The sequence below is a fragment of the Camponotus vicinus genome, unplaced genomic scaffold (assembly GCF_025532165.1).
Source record: "Camponotus vicinus isolate PSW18456_S1 unplaced genomic scaffold, iyCamVici1.0 SCAF_10, whole genome shotgun sequence".
In the NCBI taxonomy this organism is placed as follows: Eukaryota; Metazoa; Arthropoda; class Insecta; order Hymenoptera; family Formicidae; genus Camponotus; species Camponotus vicinus.
In genome coordinates, this window is record NW_028141946.1 from 16432755 (window position 1) to 16450614 (window position 17860).

General features: G+C 28.1%; 1 protein-coding gene across 3 annotated transcripts in view; it reads right to left on the bottom strand.

Annotated features, from left to right (window-relative positions):
* Nucleotides 1–10498, bottom strand: part of LOC145960340 (proto-oncogene tyrosine-protein kinase ROS-like) — a 39819-nt gene extending 29321 nt beyond the window's left edge. The window contains exons 1-10 of one of the 3 annotated variants that reach the window (XM_083079715.1): nt 10132–10498; nt 9211–9352; nt 8130–8223; nt 7670–7990; nt 7183–7482; nt 4786–6209; nt 3449–3553; nt 3051–3268; nt 2315–2788; nt 1586–2080 (exon numbers count right to left, since the gene is read on the bottom strand). In XM_083079715.1, the coding sequence (XP_082935841.1) occupies nt 1736–2080; nt 2315–2788; nt 3051–3268; nt 3449–3553; nt 4786–6209; nt 7183–7482; nt 7670–7990; nt 8130–8223; nt 9211–9352; nt 10132–10281 (3573 nt within the window). In that variant the 5' untranslated portion in view covers nt 10282–10498 and the 3' untranslated portion in view covers nt 1586–1735. Of the gene's footprint in view, nt 1–1585; nt 2081–2314; nt 2789–3050; nt 3269–3448; nt 3554–4785; nt 6210–7182; nt 7483–7669; nt 7991–8129; nt 8224–9210; nt 9353–10131 lie in introns of those variants that run through there. The other 2 variants (XM_083079716.1, XM_083079718.1) reach the window with 2 other exon arrangements.
* Nucleotides 10499–17860: the final 7362 nt, after the last annotated feature.

Here is a 17860-nt window from a genome sequence, read left to right on the forward strand (position 1 = left end):
TTACAAGATATTTTACGGTTTATGTAAAATTAAGAAATTATTTCAAGCCTCATAACTCAAAAAGTACTTAACGAAAATGTACTTAATTATAGTGTTTTGGAAAGCTCTCGAGATGAGCTACAAGAATGTACAAAAATATATAGGATGTTCCATTTAAAAAAATTGAAGTGACCTTCACGTGACCTTCAAATGACTCTTCAAGGTCAAACCAATGATACCATCTTATGGCCCCCTCGAAACCATACAACTTTTGTCTAAAACATTTTTCTCTATCTTGCTTATTTTTCGAGTTATTTGGCTGCCTAAGTTAAAATGGGTCACCCTGTATATATAATGGATATCTTTTTATTATTTTTAGTAATACAAAGCCTGGGATAATGCAGAGTACTTTTATATAAGAAAGGTATCGCGCGTGCTAAATTATCCGTTAAATATTTTCACAGGAAAATATCACAAATATCATTGACCGTATAAATTTGATGACAATTATTGGCAATTCCAAGTAATATTTTATATTACATTTTATATCAATAAATAACACTTAATTATAAGTCAAAAATGATACGTAATTATAAGTCTTAATAACATATTAAGTTAATAAACTAACACATTTTATAATCAATGAATGAAAATAACAAACGTTATTTTTATTTTCTTGTCTGCAATTGAAATTTGGTTTATGTTTTTTTTTTTTAGATAACACACAGCATGCTGATATATTTCAATCGTAAACTAGAATGTAGTAAATGTATAAATTATAAATGGAAATTTAATACGATATTCCGCTTGCTGTTGCATTTATCTGATGAAGATATTGAATGACATTGCAAAATCATCTATGGATTAAAGGTTGCTACGAACAAATTACAAAATAGAGATAAGTTATTATTAAAAGAATTATATATTATTATTAAAAAGAATGACACTGTTCTGCAAAATATTTAAATAGATTATAATATTACAGTTTAAAACATATTATATTAGATTAAAATATTTTAAGATATATAATATAATATTCTTATAAATATTATCTTTCAAAACATCTCTACAAACAGAAAAATTTTGTATAATTATATACAAACGAAAAATCTAAAAAGAAAGTGAAGAAAAGTTGTAAGTGAATGATAGTTGTAAATTTAAAATTATTATCTCTATCACGTCGATCTTAAGTATAAGAGAGATTTTTAACTTTTCAATTTTTCCTTCTAATTTTTAATTTTTTAATTTTTAACTTTTTGAAACAGTTATCAAGCCATTTAAACAAAATTACGTTGGAATAAATATAAGGTTATAAATCTCAAAATATATAATTAAATGTTCCATAAATATTTTAATAAGAAACACACTTTCTCTTTTCTAGTATGTAACATGATTTCAGCAAATATAATATTAAAAAATATATATATAGCTAAGAAAATTCAATTATGTTTTCTTATAATCTTATTCAAATTAAAAATATAAACTTTAAAAAAAGTTTTTATACAAATTTTATATGATGTACAGATATTAAATATTGATTTAAAATTTATCATATTATTTCTTCATCCTATAATCTTATATTATTAATCTTATATATTATAATCTTACCTTATATTATTTCTTTATCTTTTAATATGATTTTCTAATAAAATTTAAATTCAGAACAGACAGAATCAATAATCTAGAAATATTTTTCCTACAGTAAGATTTATTGGATCATTTGGAAAATAAACATTAATTTAATTATAATATCGGCTCAATAATCGACTGGACTCAGTAAGGCATCTTCCATGTTCTCTCTTAATGCTATAATATTTTTCAGACAAAACTCGAAATTTGGTCTAGCATCCGCTGTACTCCAGCAACGTAGCATCAACTGGTACAATGGTGACGGACAGTTAAGAGTCATCGGCAACCTGCCTCCAGCACGTACATAATTTATCACTTCTTCATTAGTCTTGGCGCTATAAGGTTGCTCACCCAACGATGTAATTTCCCACATTAAAACACCAAATGACCAAACATCGCTTTGAGAAGTAAATATTTCGATCATCAAAGATTCGGGTGCCATCCAGCGTACAGGAAGAAAATCTTCTCCTTTCTAAAACATGATTTTAACAAAAATTTAATTTTCTAATTGAAGTTGTTCATTTTTAGAATATGTGCAAAATGAAAAACATCATTTCATTTATCTCTTGCTATATATAAATAAAAACTATTCATATTCTATATTACTTCAAGAAACAATGCACGATACTATTATGATAAAAAAATGGGAGGTATTTTCAAAAGAATTCATTTTTTAACTACTAATTTTTTTAATAATTGTATTTACCATGCGATAATAATCATACTTGTAGATATCTCTAGCTAGTCCAAAATCTCCAATTTTGATGACACGATTCTCGCGATTTCTCGAAGATACTAAACAATTGCGACACGCTAGATCTCTATGCACGAAACGCAACTCTTCCAAGTAGCAACAACCTCGTGCAACATCTTCGCACATGGCGAGCAAATCCTGCAAACGCAGAGCATGCGAATCTGACGCTTCCAAATTTCGACAATCTCTCAAATATTTTAACAGATCACCAGTTTCCATCAGTTCCAACACTAGTAACGGAGAATCCCCATCTAAACAAACGGCCAACAATTTTAATATATGTTTGTGTCGAAAATGATTTATAAGCATGGCTTCCTTTAACAATTTCTTTTTCTCATGGGAAGAAGCATTTTTTCGAAGCGTTTTTATTGCAACGAATATCTCTGTGCCCAATCTTCCTGAGCTCTTCACCTTTCCTTGAAACACCTGCGAAATATTTCACACAAATTTACATGCATACTTCATTAGAAAATGTATAGTGTAATGTTAAATAATATTATATTTTACCTTATATTAAATAATTAAACGAAAAATATATAATAAAGTGCATGTTTGTTGTCTCATCTAAATTTTATGTTACTTATAATCTATTATAAAAATTCATGCAATATCTTTATTAGAAAATACATATTTGTTTTGTTGATCCAGAATTTAATTTGAAACATTGCTTGAAAAAATTAATTTTTACCATTCCAAATGTGCCGCTACCAAGAAGTTTTGTAAATATAATTTGTTTACGTGTGATTTTAGGTATCGCACATTTATCCGGATTATAATGTAACATAGGATTGTAAATCATATTGAATTGAGTATTTCGGCAAGGTACTTCATGTAGAATCGCCAATTCTACATCGGTCATTGTTGAAGATAAAAATTGTTCATTATCACCTCTGCGTTGACGATACACTGTTATAAAATTTCGACTTAATTATGTAATAATATGTATTATAAAATTTTTCGTTTTATAATAAATTTATTCCTTTAGTTTTATATAAGTAAATTACTTTCTGTAAATTTTTAGATATTGTATCAGATATGTATGTATAATCTACAGTCTAAGTCGATACCTACATCAAATATACTTACAACAATAAAAATAGCAGAGGCAGATTATAGTAACTATAACGATAAAACCTAACATCAATAATAAGTAATATTTTTTCGCTATTATTCCAGGAGGAGGAGAAATATCTATATTAAGCAAAAATATAATTTTAATATCTTCGTATGTATGTTTTTACAAATTTATTTTTACTTGTAACTTTATTATAAATATTTAATTTTTTAAATTTTAGGCCTATTCATATTTAAAAATATCATCACATAATATTATAATATCTCATGCAGCATAGAATGTTACAACTACTTTGCAACAATATTGCAATATTACAAATTGCAATGCAACATTACGCAAACATTGTAGAAATATAAATTAACAAAGTATGAATTGGATATTAGCAATGTAATATTGATATTTTGAAAACATTGGAAAACTATAACACTCTTTAATTTATCTATAAAAATAATGTAATAACATATATTTTTATATTTATATATATGCGATGAATTTTACTTTTTCGCAGAAGTCAAACGAATTAATGACAGAAATAATATCAGTCGAGTAAATATAATTCTAAGCTAAAGATAAGCATTGCTATTCTTTTATTAAAATATACATAACATTTTCTATCAATGTTAAAATATATTTTATGATATATTTTCACTATGTACGAATACGATATCTTTTTATTATATTAAAAATGGATACTTTTATATCTATCATTTTATTTTTCAATGCATTTTTATGTTTTCTGATGCAAATATATATGTGATTGTAACAAATTTTTAAAATTTTTAAATAAAAGTATAATTAAAAATAAATGTATAATTAATTTTAATTAATGTTTGTATTTGTACCTCATTATATGAATATATACGACATTTCCAATAAAAAAAGTGATTCGTATAAGAGTTTAAAGTAACTTTGTATCCAACATATAATATTTTATGTTATATAATTATGTTTAAATATACAATAATTTTGCAATATATTATCATAGATATAAAGTCATTGCAAGCTTCTATTTATATCAAGCTTCTATTTATATCAAGTTTCTATTTAGATCAAGCTTTTTAATTTAATTATAAGGTTTCCAAGATATTCATCTATCAAAAACAAAAATATTTTATACGTAATATTATTAGATGGTTGCAATAACATTACATTCTTTCAAATATATTACACTACAATGTTGCTACAATATTTCATTGCAAAAAGCGGACATCTTAACTTCATTTCAATCTTATAACGATGACTCAGCAGAGTTTCGCAATCGATTTGCAATATTGCAATGTTTCAATTAAATTATTCTTCAATATGTCTGCAACCTTATTGTGCTGTATGGGTATCTTCGTTTGCTTACCAAATGTTGAAAAAATAAATCTTTCATCAGCCGGCCATGTATAATTTTCCTCATATTCGAAGTATCTCAATATCAAGCGAAACTTGTATGAAGTTCCCGATTGTAAATTTCCGACTTGGTATGTTACTGTTTTGTTATAATTCACTTCCTTATAATTCATTGTTTGCCACTTTTCTGCTGCAATATCTGTGTACTCTAGTGTAAAACAGATCGTCAGATTAATATTTGAGATCCATGAAATGTTCATGCTATTTATGTTGACCCCACTCAAAGTAATATTGTTTGGTTCTGAGTATATGTCAACGATCTTGCTTAAACTCTCGTTGTAGAAATTGCTGAAATTAATTGGATACACACGCACGTGTATCAAATAATCTTGTACTGGTAGCGACAAGTTAATCTTTGTAAAAAATCTGCCGTCTGCCACACGTTTCGGCACATTGATAAATTGTTTGCTCGGTTGTTGCGTGCCGTTCACTAACTTCCAATGCACTTCGTAGGTCACGGCCACGCAGTTCACTTCCTTGGGTGGCATCCAATAAACTACTGCTATAGTAGGCGTCAAAGCTAGAACACTTATGTTTTCTGGTGCATTAAGCTTGCGCGAATTAGTTTTTATTGGTTTCACATTCGAATCGAATGGATTTATTGATAATTGCTCAAAGTAAGAATTGCTTAAAGTAAACTTTAACTTGTACTCTGTAAATGGTGTTAAGTTCTGAATCTCGTAATATCGCTCGGCCGTCAGCACATTGAATTTCTCAGACTTGTAGAGATTGTTGTCTAAACAGCTTACGGAGATAGTATATATAGTAGTTGGTAAATTATATTTCTTGCATCCACTCTTTACAACCGGTTCCGGAAGATTTACAATGATGCTGTTTGCCGTTGCAATCACATTCTCAAAATTATAAACTTTTTCGTCAGGTGTCAGACATCTCATTGGAGGATATGGTTGTAAATATTTATCAAAAACGTAAATTCTATTTAAAAAATGTTCATTTAAGCTTATTATTATCTTTTCAACATATTCGGCTGCATTTACGCTCTTGAGACTTGCATATTTCTTTTTCAAAACGTAGAGAGTATGTTGATTCAAATTATATGCTAAAATGTAAATGTTTGTTTTGTCAATCGTCATAAATTTGAAATTGATGTTATCACCTACGTTTTTCTTGTGTAAAATCGTATTGCACATAGAAACGTTAATGTCTGTTACAGTTATATAATTCTCACTTAACCAGTAAATTAACGGCTCCTCATTATTCATGTTATCAATTATCATATCACGAAAAAAATCTATATAATGAAATAGGCAAAAGGATGCATTTATCTGAACAATTTGTTTGTTTTCTCCATCGAGATGATATTTCATCATATCATATTTTCGATTCTTCCGATTGTATGATATGCGATATAAAATTCTAAAAAATATATAATTATTTTACTCATTATAGAACATTATTTTAACACAAACAGAAACTTATATGTAGTAAAAATTCGAAATTCTTATAATTATATAATAACATATTATTTTTTTTTACTTATGATCTTAATTATAAAACCACGTAAAATTATAGGGTAATTGTGCATAAAAGGGGCCTCCTCTCCGATTTGCTTTATTTTTTAATATGTTATAGAGTAGATCCTCCCGAGTAATTTCGTATATATATATATATATAAGGGTCGGACTCAAATAGTTTTGGAGATATAGGCTGAAAAAGAATAAAAATAATAAATACAAAAATTCGCGTGGAAAGTCGCAAACGTAGATATTATAATTTTACCATGTCATATATGTTTAAGGAAATATATTTAATAGAATATATGTATTTGTAAACTTTGCTTTTTCTTGCAAAGTACATGCGGGGACATCGCATGTTCCGTCCCCCCTACGGGGGGGCTTCACTTTCGGAAGATATAACCTAACCCAACCTGTGTCTGAAGTGTAGTAAATACCTTGATATATGACATTTCGCTTTACATGGTTCATATGGTTTATATAAGTTTGTAACTTTCTGCGAAGCCAGATATATTCCTCTTCAGACACGGGTTGGGTTAGGTTATATCTTCTGAAAGTGGAGCCCCCCCGTAGGGGGGGGCGGAACATGCGGTGTCCCCGCATGTACTTTGCAAGACAATGCAAAGTTTACAAATACATATATTCTATTAAAATTATTTTTGTATTTATTATTTTTATCCTTTTTCAGCCTATATCTCCAAAACTATTTGAGTCCGATCCTTATATATATATATATATATATATATATATATATATATATATATATATATATATACGAAATTACTCGGGAAGATCTCCTCTATAACATATTTAAAAATAAAGCAAATCGGAGAGGAGGCCCCTTTTATGCACAATTATCACGGTAGTAAACGTACCCCATAAACGGTGATACATTTAAATAGCCATTATCAATTTCTGATTTCAAAATCTTATCAAATTTAATTATGCCATTTTCCCACATTGTTAAGTCGAACTTTACAATATAAGAGTTGTCTAAGTCTCGATAGGTTATATATAGATTTCTTGCAACCCAGTCAAGGCAGAAATCATATAGATCATTTTCAAAGCTAGCTATTTTTGTGATTTTATTTTCATTAATCTTCAATGTCATTAGGTCTCTTCGGGTTATCCAATAAATTTTATGTTCTTGTATCGAATAAGCGACTCTTAATATACTGAAAAAAAGAGCCAACTACAATTATACAGTAAAAAAATTATAGTTGAGATTTCTATTTTTATAATTATTACTATTATAATGTTGATAATAATAAACTTGTGCATAATAATAATAACATTAACTTTATAATTAGTGTTAAAAATAATTTATGATAATTATAAATATCTTTTTATCAGTATACGTACTTTGACAAATTTACGAAATTAGTAATGGTGTTTGAATCTACATCCCATATTCTGATACTGTCATACGATGTCATTAATAATTTAGGTATTGGATTTTCATGTGTAGTCGACACATTGATTAAATCCGTGTAAGGACCAGCAACAATTTTAGTATGCGCACGTACTCGAAAATAATATATCGTGTTAGATGTTAGATTGTGCACCGTGTGCTCCAATTTTGTAGCTGTGATATTTTTATCGTCGCAGGTTTCTTTAAAGTCCTCGAAGAAACACTGCACTTGGTAACTTTGTATTTTATAGGAAAATTCAGGTTGGTTCCATCTGTAAAAAAATAAAATTTTAGTCTTCTTATATTTAATAAAATTATAACAGAATTAACATATTGATATATTTATGTTGTTAAATTTAAGAAAAAGAGAGAAAAATGAAGGAATACAAACTGAAAATTTAGATTCCTTACCTCAATGTCACAAAAATGTCGTTTATTTTTTCTGTGAATTGACTGTCGAATTGTACAAATGCTCTGAGAGATGTTGGCTTGCTCAAATAGCTTTCTAGAGATTTTAAGATCGTACATATTAACACAATTATATATAAGATTAAGTGGATTATCTCAGTAAATTAAAAAAAAAACAATTTAATGTGAAAATAAAGGAAAGAGAAAAAATAAATGTAAACTATAAAATAAATGGAAATTAGCGCAGTATTGACCTTTAAAAAAATAATATAAGAATTTTTTGCGTCATTTAAGATTTAGAAAAGTAATCGTTAATCCATAGCAAAAACGAATAAATAACTTTTAATAAAATGACAAGTACTTTTCGATAAATTCTTATAGCTTAAGAAATCAGAAGTATAATATTTGCGACTGCTTTAAAACAAAGTAACAATTTAATAAAATTGACTTTACCTTAAATCAGTGCTGGGATTTACTTGCAACTTTCGGCCAGATTTCTTAGTTTACGCCTACTGTTCCCCTCTTACCGCTCGCGCCACTCGTAACTAAGGAGCGCTCAGGAACGTGCGCGTCACAAATGTAATGTGGCAATCTATCTATCTAAGTTCTCTTTATTGTAATTACGTTTCAAAACACAAATATTTTAAATTGTTACAGAACATATACGTAATTAATAATAGAATAATTATTTTTATTATTAATAAACAATAAAGAGAACTTAGATAGATTGCCACATTACATTTGTGACGCGCACGTTCCTGAGCGCTCCTTAGTTACGAGCGTTCGGTGGCATGGTCGCTAAGGCGCGAGCGGTAAGAGGGGAACAGTAGGCGTAAGCTAAGAAATCTGGCCGAAAGTTGCAAGTAAATCCCAGCACTGCCTTAAATCATGACAATTTTTATGTACAATGTTATGTTTATATTATGCTTCTTTATTTCTTTTTTGGACGAAATAGAATTTATATTTTTTTCACTACTGGAAGATATTTTTAGATTTGATTTCCACTCTCTCTTGAATTTAAATTATATTTACACTTTTTCATAGATTTTGTTATTAATGTTTTATGCATTTTTTTGTAACTTACCGATAGATTCTGGGATGATAGAAATATTTGCAAGTGTAACTTCATCGACTTCTCGCTCATTTCTCACAGTACTATCAGAATGACTCTGGTCAGATTTGGAATTTAGTATATGATGATCACTTTTCTCGGACATTGAAATATCCTGCATAAAGTATAACATACGAAAAGAATTATAAAATGAATATCGTTGAAGCGATTGTTTCTAGTGCTTTTAATGATAAATTATAAAATTAAACGAAAAATTGCGTTTTTTGTTTGCTTAATAATACCGGTTTGATATATACCATTCCTAAATGATATATATTAAATGTGATGTAGTTTTGTTCATATTGTAAAATCTATTTTTATTTCCTTTTTTTAAGACATCTTGTATATCAAACATAACTCATATCAAAAAGAAAATCAATCAATATAGGTTAACAAGAGTCAATGAGGATTCATAACAGCTTCATAAAGTGTAGCTCCTTGCAATTATTGAAACAATTTTGTCTAACGATTTGATTCTTTCTCATGATAGTTTAGTTAACTCTTCTCAATTTTACCGTAACTTAAATTTTTTTTCAAAAATTTGCCGATATTACTAAAGTTTTATTAATGTTTGTACTTCAAGAATAAAAATATTGTTTCTTTACAGTTATTAAATATTAGTCATAGAAATTATATATATTCTTTTATTTATATCCTTGTCAAGTTTTTTCTCGAGTGTCGTTATATTTTTAACAATCAAATCCTGAAAATGATAATATAAACCGATAGTATAAACCGATAATGCCTCGATAAAAATATGTGCATATAAACATACTAGCTATCTTGGACAGGAGTATAGATAAAATATATAATTTATTATCATTCATTTTTAGTCACACTACTAGCTGCAATAACATTCAATTGTTTCTTAATCATGCGAAAAATATCTCTTACCTGCGTGAATTTTAAATCCGGCCACATGGAAACACTTTCTTCCTGGAGGATGTTTGAAGTAGTATAATCCTTCGGCGTGATAGTTGCCTTTGTCAGTACTAAACTACCTTTCAATAAAACACATAAAATTGTTCCAAACATAATTTGCATTTTTCGTAAACGTTTGCACTCAATCGGTTTCCGTTCAATCCTCAATTAATTGTTTTTCTCACTCTACTAATTCTGATGTGTTAATCGAATTGATATTAATTCACATATATACATATATTTTCGATAAATTTCTTAAAACTCAGTTTTAACGAATCGCAAGTTATTATCTTCTAATATTATGTTTTTAGAGTTCTCTTTATGGTCACGATCACAATATATATCTTAAGATTAAATTAGGGAATTATTAGTAAATAAATAATTTCTATTTTTTTAAGAGAACAAACGACAATGCAAAATCAAATGCAAATACATATTCATTTGATTGTATCGCGAACACAGGAATATAATTATTATCAGCTTTCCTTTTTTATTAATATTATAGTAGAAAAGCAGTCGATAAAAAGATAACCACAATCAAATTACAAACAATCAAAGAAGTTATAGAATTATAGAACTTGTAACATTTTTAGCCATATTCAAGCACACGCAGCGTGTAATCGAATTCACTTCAATATTTGCTATATCTTTTGTTAAATATGTAATTATGACAATTCGTTCGTACGATTGTGTTACTACATGCTATGCTTTTTAAAATCCACTATTCATACACAATTACACGTTTTCTCTAATCTTCATATAATGCAGTTTGAATCAAGCGATAAATAACGTAGTAGCGTTTGGCTAGCGATCACAGTAGTAACTGACTTCGAATGATCAATCCAATCTGTTACCATGACATCTTATTAGCTCCATTCCGTTAGTAATTTATTTTTCTCCGCGGAGATACTCGTTATTTCAAAAAGAATTAAAATCCTTAAGAATTGTTTGTCAAAAGATTTATATATATAAGACATATATATATATATATATATATATATATATATAAAACAAAAATAATTCTATATATAAATATATATAGTTATATACATATAACTGTTTAAATAAATAAATAAATAAATAAATAAATTTTATTAAACTTCACCTTATTAGCTTCTTATATTAATTTATTTTTGCGTAACCTTCTGTTTGGCATAAGAAGAACATTTATTATATAAAAAAATATTCTGATTATAAGAAAAGTAATAATGAACTTAAAAGAAAGTGATTTACACGTTTTCTGTACATTCACATAATGCATTTTGAATCAAGTGATACATAACACGGCAGCGTTTTTACACTAATATAAATTAATATACAATAAATGTACAATAGCACGTAAACTGTATAAATAACTAAAATAAATAAAATAATTCTACGAGCTATTATTATCGTTATTTGAACTAAATAATCTTATATAATTACTTATATAACTTTATAATTAATGTAATATAATATATTATAACAACTTATAGTATTAATTACTTTATTATTTAAATTATACTACTGTAATTTTATATATCACAACCTTTATAATATGCACTAGTGTGCACTAGTACATAAAATTAAATTTTCTCTCTCTCTCTCGCTATCAATTGCTTTATTTCCAAAAAATTGGGATAAACACGTCAATCACATTTTGTTAAATAATAAAATTGAAAATTATTGTGTGATATTAACTGGTCTCCTCTTGCGACTCATTCATATATTAAATGATATATAACATTTTTATTTCCAAAAATGTTTTTGTATTATTAAAGAGACATTCTGCATAAGAATATTTTTAATAATTTAAACAAGTGTTTATATAATGTTTTCTTTAAATTAATGCACAATAATATATATATTTTCACAAATATTTATAAATTTATAAAAATTTATTCTCTTTAGAAATAATATTAGTACGTAAAAAAATTTATATATATAATTTGAAATAGGAAAAAGCTCCAAAACATAATGTAAAAAAGACTTGAAAGAAAATTACAATTGTATGTGTTAATATTTATGAATTTACAGAATAGTTAATACTAGTTAATACATTAAAGCGCAAATCTTACATAAGATACAAAAATATGCATGTCGAATGTTTAATGAAATATCATAAAGAACAAACATTCCAATATTAATATATGTTTACAATTTATTTTCCTCTATAATTTATTTATATCAGCTTGATAATATCTATTGGATTCAATAAATCATCTTTTCAATGTCACTTCTCATATAATATTTTCGAGAAAAAATTTGAAGTTTGATCTAATTTTCGCTGTATTGCAACAACAGAGTATTAAAATCAATGGATAGTTAATTCTTTAACTACCATCAATTGTTGTCCTCAATAGACGGCGAAACATTTTATGAAACACAGCTGTCGTCAATAATTACTTCATGATGTACTGTGATGACGAGATCGCCTCAATCATTTCAATTTCAATTTCAATGATTTTGTTTATGTGATGTTATCTCGGATCTGCAATTATTTATTTTATTTATTCAATAATTCATTTCATTTATTTATATTACGAATCTCTCTCTCTCTCTCTCTCATTCTAAATTATCTAAATTATTTAAATTTTTAAATTATATTAGTATAACATAAAATATTCTGGATTTTATTTTAATATACTTAAAATATCTATAAAATGTTCTCGTATTAATTAATACTTTTATATAGATAGTAATATTTTATAAACTGCTTAACAATAATATATTATTTAGATTTTTTATGCATAAAGTTCCATAATGAATTATTTAATAAATAATCAATTTTAATCAATAAATTAAAATACTTCTATAATTTAATATTCCGCGTTAGTGTATATTTTATAATATATAAAATATTTTAGCAACGAATTATCGATAATACAATGTTCGACTTTGGCAATATAAAATGTAAACAGTAGCGCGCTATGTTAGGGCTTTGTCATTCGCACGGTGACACTCGAGTAATAAAGTAGTGGTGCGAAACGCCTCGTATATTATAATTTAAACACAATGATTAGTATCGAAACATAATTTGCTATAATTATTAATAATTAAAAATTAACTAACTTTTGATAAACGACATAAAAATGTTCCGCAACGATAAATCTTTATCGAATCGCAATCATTCATTACTGCGAATAAAAATTGAAACAGGCGATACATACAAAGGGATAAGAGAATTAATTATGTTATGATCTTTCGATCATTGATGCTTATTATAATAATATTTCTTTAAAAATATTATAATTAAATATATTTCGACCAATGCTTTAAATTTTCTTAATCGGCAATCCTTGTTAATTAAACAATACGCCGCGCAGAACGTATGTCCAGTACGGAATGTGCATGGGCGCGCGGTTTCGAGCTTCGTGCTCAAGTGATGGTCACGCTCTACTTCGTCAAGTGATTCGGGTCGAATCGGTTAGAACTCGATCGATTGCTCGAAATGGTCGTCAATGGGTCTTTTAAAATGCAAAATTAAATATTATAGAATTTGACTTCGGAAAAGCGCGGTAAGACAATCGAATAAATTCAAATAATTAGCTCCGTGATGAATTGTTTAATAAATAATCAATTTTAATCAATAAATTAAAATACTTCTATAATTTAATATTCCGCTCGTGTATATTTTATAATATATAAAATATTTCGGGAACGAATTATCAATAATATTATGTTCGACTTTGACGACGTAAACAATAGCATGCTATTGTTTGTATGTTATGGTATTGCTATCATTTGCTCGGTGATATTCTCGGAGCAGTAAAATTTAGATATTTTCCGATATCTGTGGGCGTAAAGTAATATTCTCTATCTAGGGGTAGTTTAGGTTTATTTATATTGCGATATTTTGCAATATTTTGCGATATTTATGAGCACAGTGTAATATTAATTATCTACGGGTAGTATAGATTTAATTACAATGCGATATTTTACGATATTTTGCGATATCTTGGGCCGCAGAGTATTATTCTGTATCTAGGGATAGTTTAGGTTTATTTACATTGCGATATTTTGCGATATTTGTGGACGCAGTGTAATATTAATTATCTAGGGGTAGTTTAGATTTATTTATATTACGATATTTTGCGATATCTGGGGGCGCAGAGTATTATTCTGTATTTAGGGGTAGTTTAGATTTATTTATATTACGATATTTTGCGATATTTTGTGGCGCAGTTTTATATTCTCTAAAGAAAATATCTAAAATAATGATGCGAAATGCTTCGTATGTTAATTAATTGTATAATAAATAATCGTTTAATTAATCTATAAATTGGAAAACTTCTCTCTCTCTCTCTCTCTCTCTCTCTCTACAATTTAATATTTTCATATATATGTTACAGTACGTAAAGTATTTTGGCAATGAATTATCAATAACACGGTGTTCGACTTTGACAATATAAACAATAGCGCGATATTGTTTATATGTTACGGCTTCGTTATCATTCGCACGGTGACACTCGAGCAATAAAGTAATGGTTCGAAACGCTTCGCATATTGTCGAATATTTTTTCTAAATACGATTGAAATTAGTATCGAAACATAATTTGATATAATTATTAATAATTATAAATTAATTAACTTATGATAAAGGACATGAAACTGTATCGTAACTATATATCTTTATCGAATCGCAAACATTAATTACCGTGAATAAAAATTGAAACAGGGGATATATGAAAGGGGATATATAAAAGAATTAATTTTGTTATGATCTTTCGATTATTGATGCTTATTATAATAATTTACTTAACGATACTTATTGGAATTAAATAAATTTCGACCAATGCTTTAAATTTTTTTAATCGGCAATCACTCATAGAATATTTTAACGATGAATTATAACAATAAGTATAAGTCGTTACCTTGGCGATATATAAACAGTACTGTGGTAATATTTTTGACTTACGGTTATTTTCGCAAAGTAACCTTGAGCAGTAAAGTAGTGATGTGAGACGTTTCATATATTTTCAAATTCTTTCCTTTCATAGTCGACCTTGCGATATAAACAGTACCGCGGTAATGTTTCTGACTTATGATCATTTGCGCAGTGGCTCTTGAACAGTGAAGTAGTGATGTAAGACGTTTCATATATTATCAAATTCTTTCTCTAAACACAATTGCAAGTGCAACGAGGAACTTTTCGTGAATGAGTGTAAGGGCAACGAGGAATTCAAATAAGTGCAACGAGGATTGAAGTGCCACGAGGAAAAGCGAAGAAAGCAAAAGAGAAAAGGAGATTTTGGAAATGGATGGATCAATAAGATACGATGTAAGTCATTAATATAAATTATTTATCACATTCATTATTTATTATATTGTTACGTCCCCGCGTCCCGTCCCCGTGGATGTATTCGCTACCTGTTGAATTCTTTCGGCAGGAATTACGTCGACGGAAGAAAATTGTTTCTGCGCGCGTTGTCAAGATGTTATAAACAACGACCATCAGAGAGTCTGTCAGAGAGAATCTAATATATATAATATATATATATATATATATATATATATATATATATATATAAAATATTCCGTTTTATTTTAAAATAATTAAAGCCTTTAAAGTTTTTTATTAATTAATGTTTTCAGATACTTCTTATATTTTACAAAATATTTCATATTAATATATTTATTTAAATATTTCGTATGTAAAAAAATAGAAACTTTTTTATTTATCATATTTTTAAAAGTTTATATCTAAAAAATATAAATTATTTTGTAATTACGCAATTTATAATATTAAAATATATCTATTTAAAAGTAAAAATTGCGCGCAATAATTAGTTTTAAAATCAATTATTTTGAACATTGCTTTATATAGATTTTCTATCTTTTATATTTTTATTTATCGTTTATATTTGCGAATTTAAATTTATAGAGTATATTGCAAAATAAATTTCACAAATTATATATTATATTATATATAAAATTATATATAATATAACCCTCCCATTGGGTACACCTTGTCGAGGTGGGAGGGCTTAGTACTTGGATGGTGCCTTGAGGTTTATCTTAAATTTTTCTATTTAGGATAAATCTTAAGGAGCGTGAAGGGGAAGCTAAGTACCCTTTCGCGTCGTCGATGCCATCAACGTGCCGCGGACGGTGACGTTTCATCACCGCGTTTTCACGTTGTTGCATTCTCGCGTTATTGCGTTTTTGCGTTTTCAAAATCCCAATTTCATTATTATCACGAGTCTCTACTTCCGATGCCAATTAACTGGGATGTTTTGAGTTTGCACACGTTGCTATGCAATGTACACTCGCGCTTCGTGCTTCGTCAAGTGATTCGGCCCGAATTGGTTAGAACTCGATCGATTGTTCGGAATGATCGTCAATGGGGCCTTTCTCTTTGCTCGTCTACAGCCACACGCACTGCGTGTGTTAACCCTGTCGAGGAGTCGAGTGGATTCCCCTAGGCACGATTTTCGCTCGGTAAAAGGGATTGCCTCCCCATTTTCTAAATTGCTGAATGTTAGCATTTAAAAAATGTGGGTATCCTCTTCTTTTGCCATCTACCAGCCTGGTGTAGCATATAGCAACCGCGAGAGGCATAATATGTCCCGGCGGAGCACCTGAAATCGTGCTTAGCGGGTCCAGGTTCGATACGAGATAGGATAATTATGCGCGAAAAAGAGTTGGTGAACTTCATTTTCCTCTATCTCCGTCAATCGTTTCGTCTTTTTTCCGGTTTGGACTTAATCTTTGCTCGTTGTATCGTTGCATTCCCTGTTGGCTTGAAGCTGATTCTCGTAAGCGAAATGGGATTTTCGCTCGTATCGAAACCGGGAGTGCCGTCCAAAGTATATACATCGCGCGATTAATATAAAAGTTTTAATCGCATCAAAATAGTGCGGAAACCGTTCAGTATCGCGCGTAAAATAGCGGAAATAGCGATATAAAAATATCGCTCGCGAGTGCGGGAATGCCGTTAAAAGTATCGCGCGCCAACAACATGAGAGGAGGAGGTGGCCTGGGAGAGGCATTTTGCATCGGCGGAACAACCTGATGGTGAATATCTATTATTTATATATTAATTGTTATAAATCGTTAACTTGTTATAAACGAACAATAATTCGATCTTATTATTTAAATGAATTAAAGAAAAAGATTTTTATAAAAGTCATATAAAATTTTCTATTTAAAAAACAGTTTCAAAAATTTATAAAATTTTTCCGTACGTGTTTATCTGCTTATTATTTTACACATCGGATATAAAATTCCGCGCGATAAAATTTTTTTAAATATTGATTGCATTTTGTGAGCATTATTATAAATGAATTTTATATTTGTATGTTACAGACAACTAGCTTCGATAACAACAACTCCGCTGTTGCGCATCAGTGTCGGTGAGTGAGAAAAACTTTTATTTAACTTTAAGGTAACGGATTCGTAGAGATTGTAGATGTAGATGTAAATGTAGATTGTAGATTGTAGATAAATCCGTTGCCTTAAAATGGATCAGCTAGGATGGATTAAATTAAATAAATTAAATTAAATAATTAAATTAAATTAATTAAATTAAATTAAATAATTTCAATAAGTTCTTTCGAACTTATGCTTTGCATCTATTGCGAAAATATATTGTAATATTAATTAAAAAAAGAAGAGATCAAGAAAAGATTTTTTTGTAAAAATTTAGTCCAATTTATTAAGTAAAGAACACGCATTAACAATTTTATAAATTTTATCAATTTTTGATGTTAATTTATTCTTA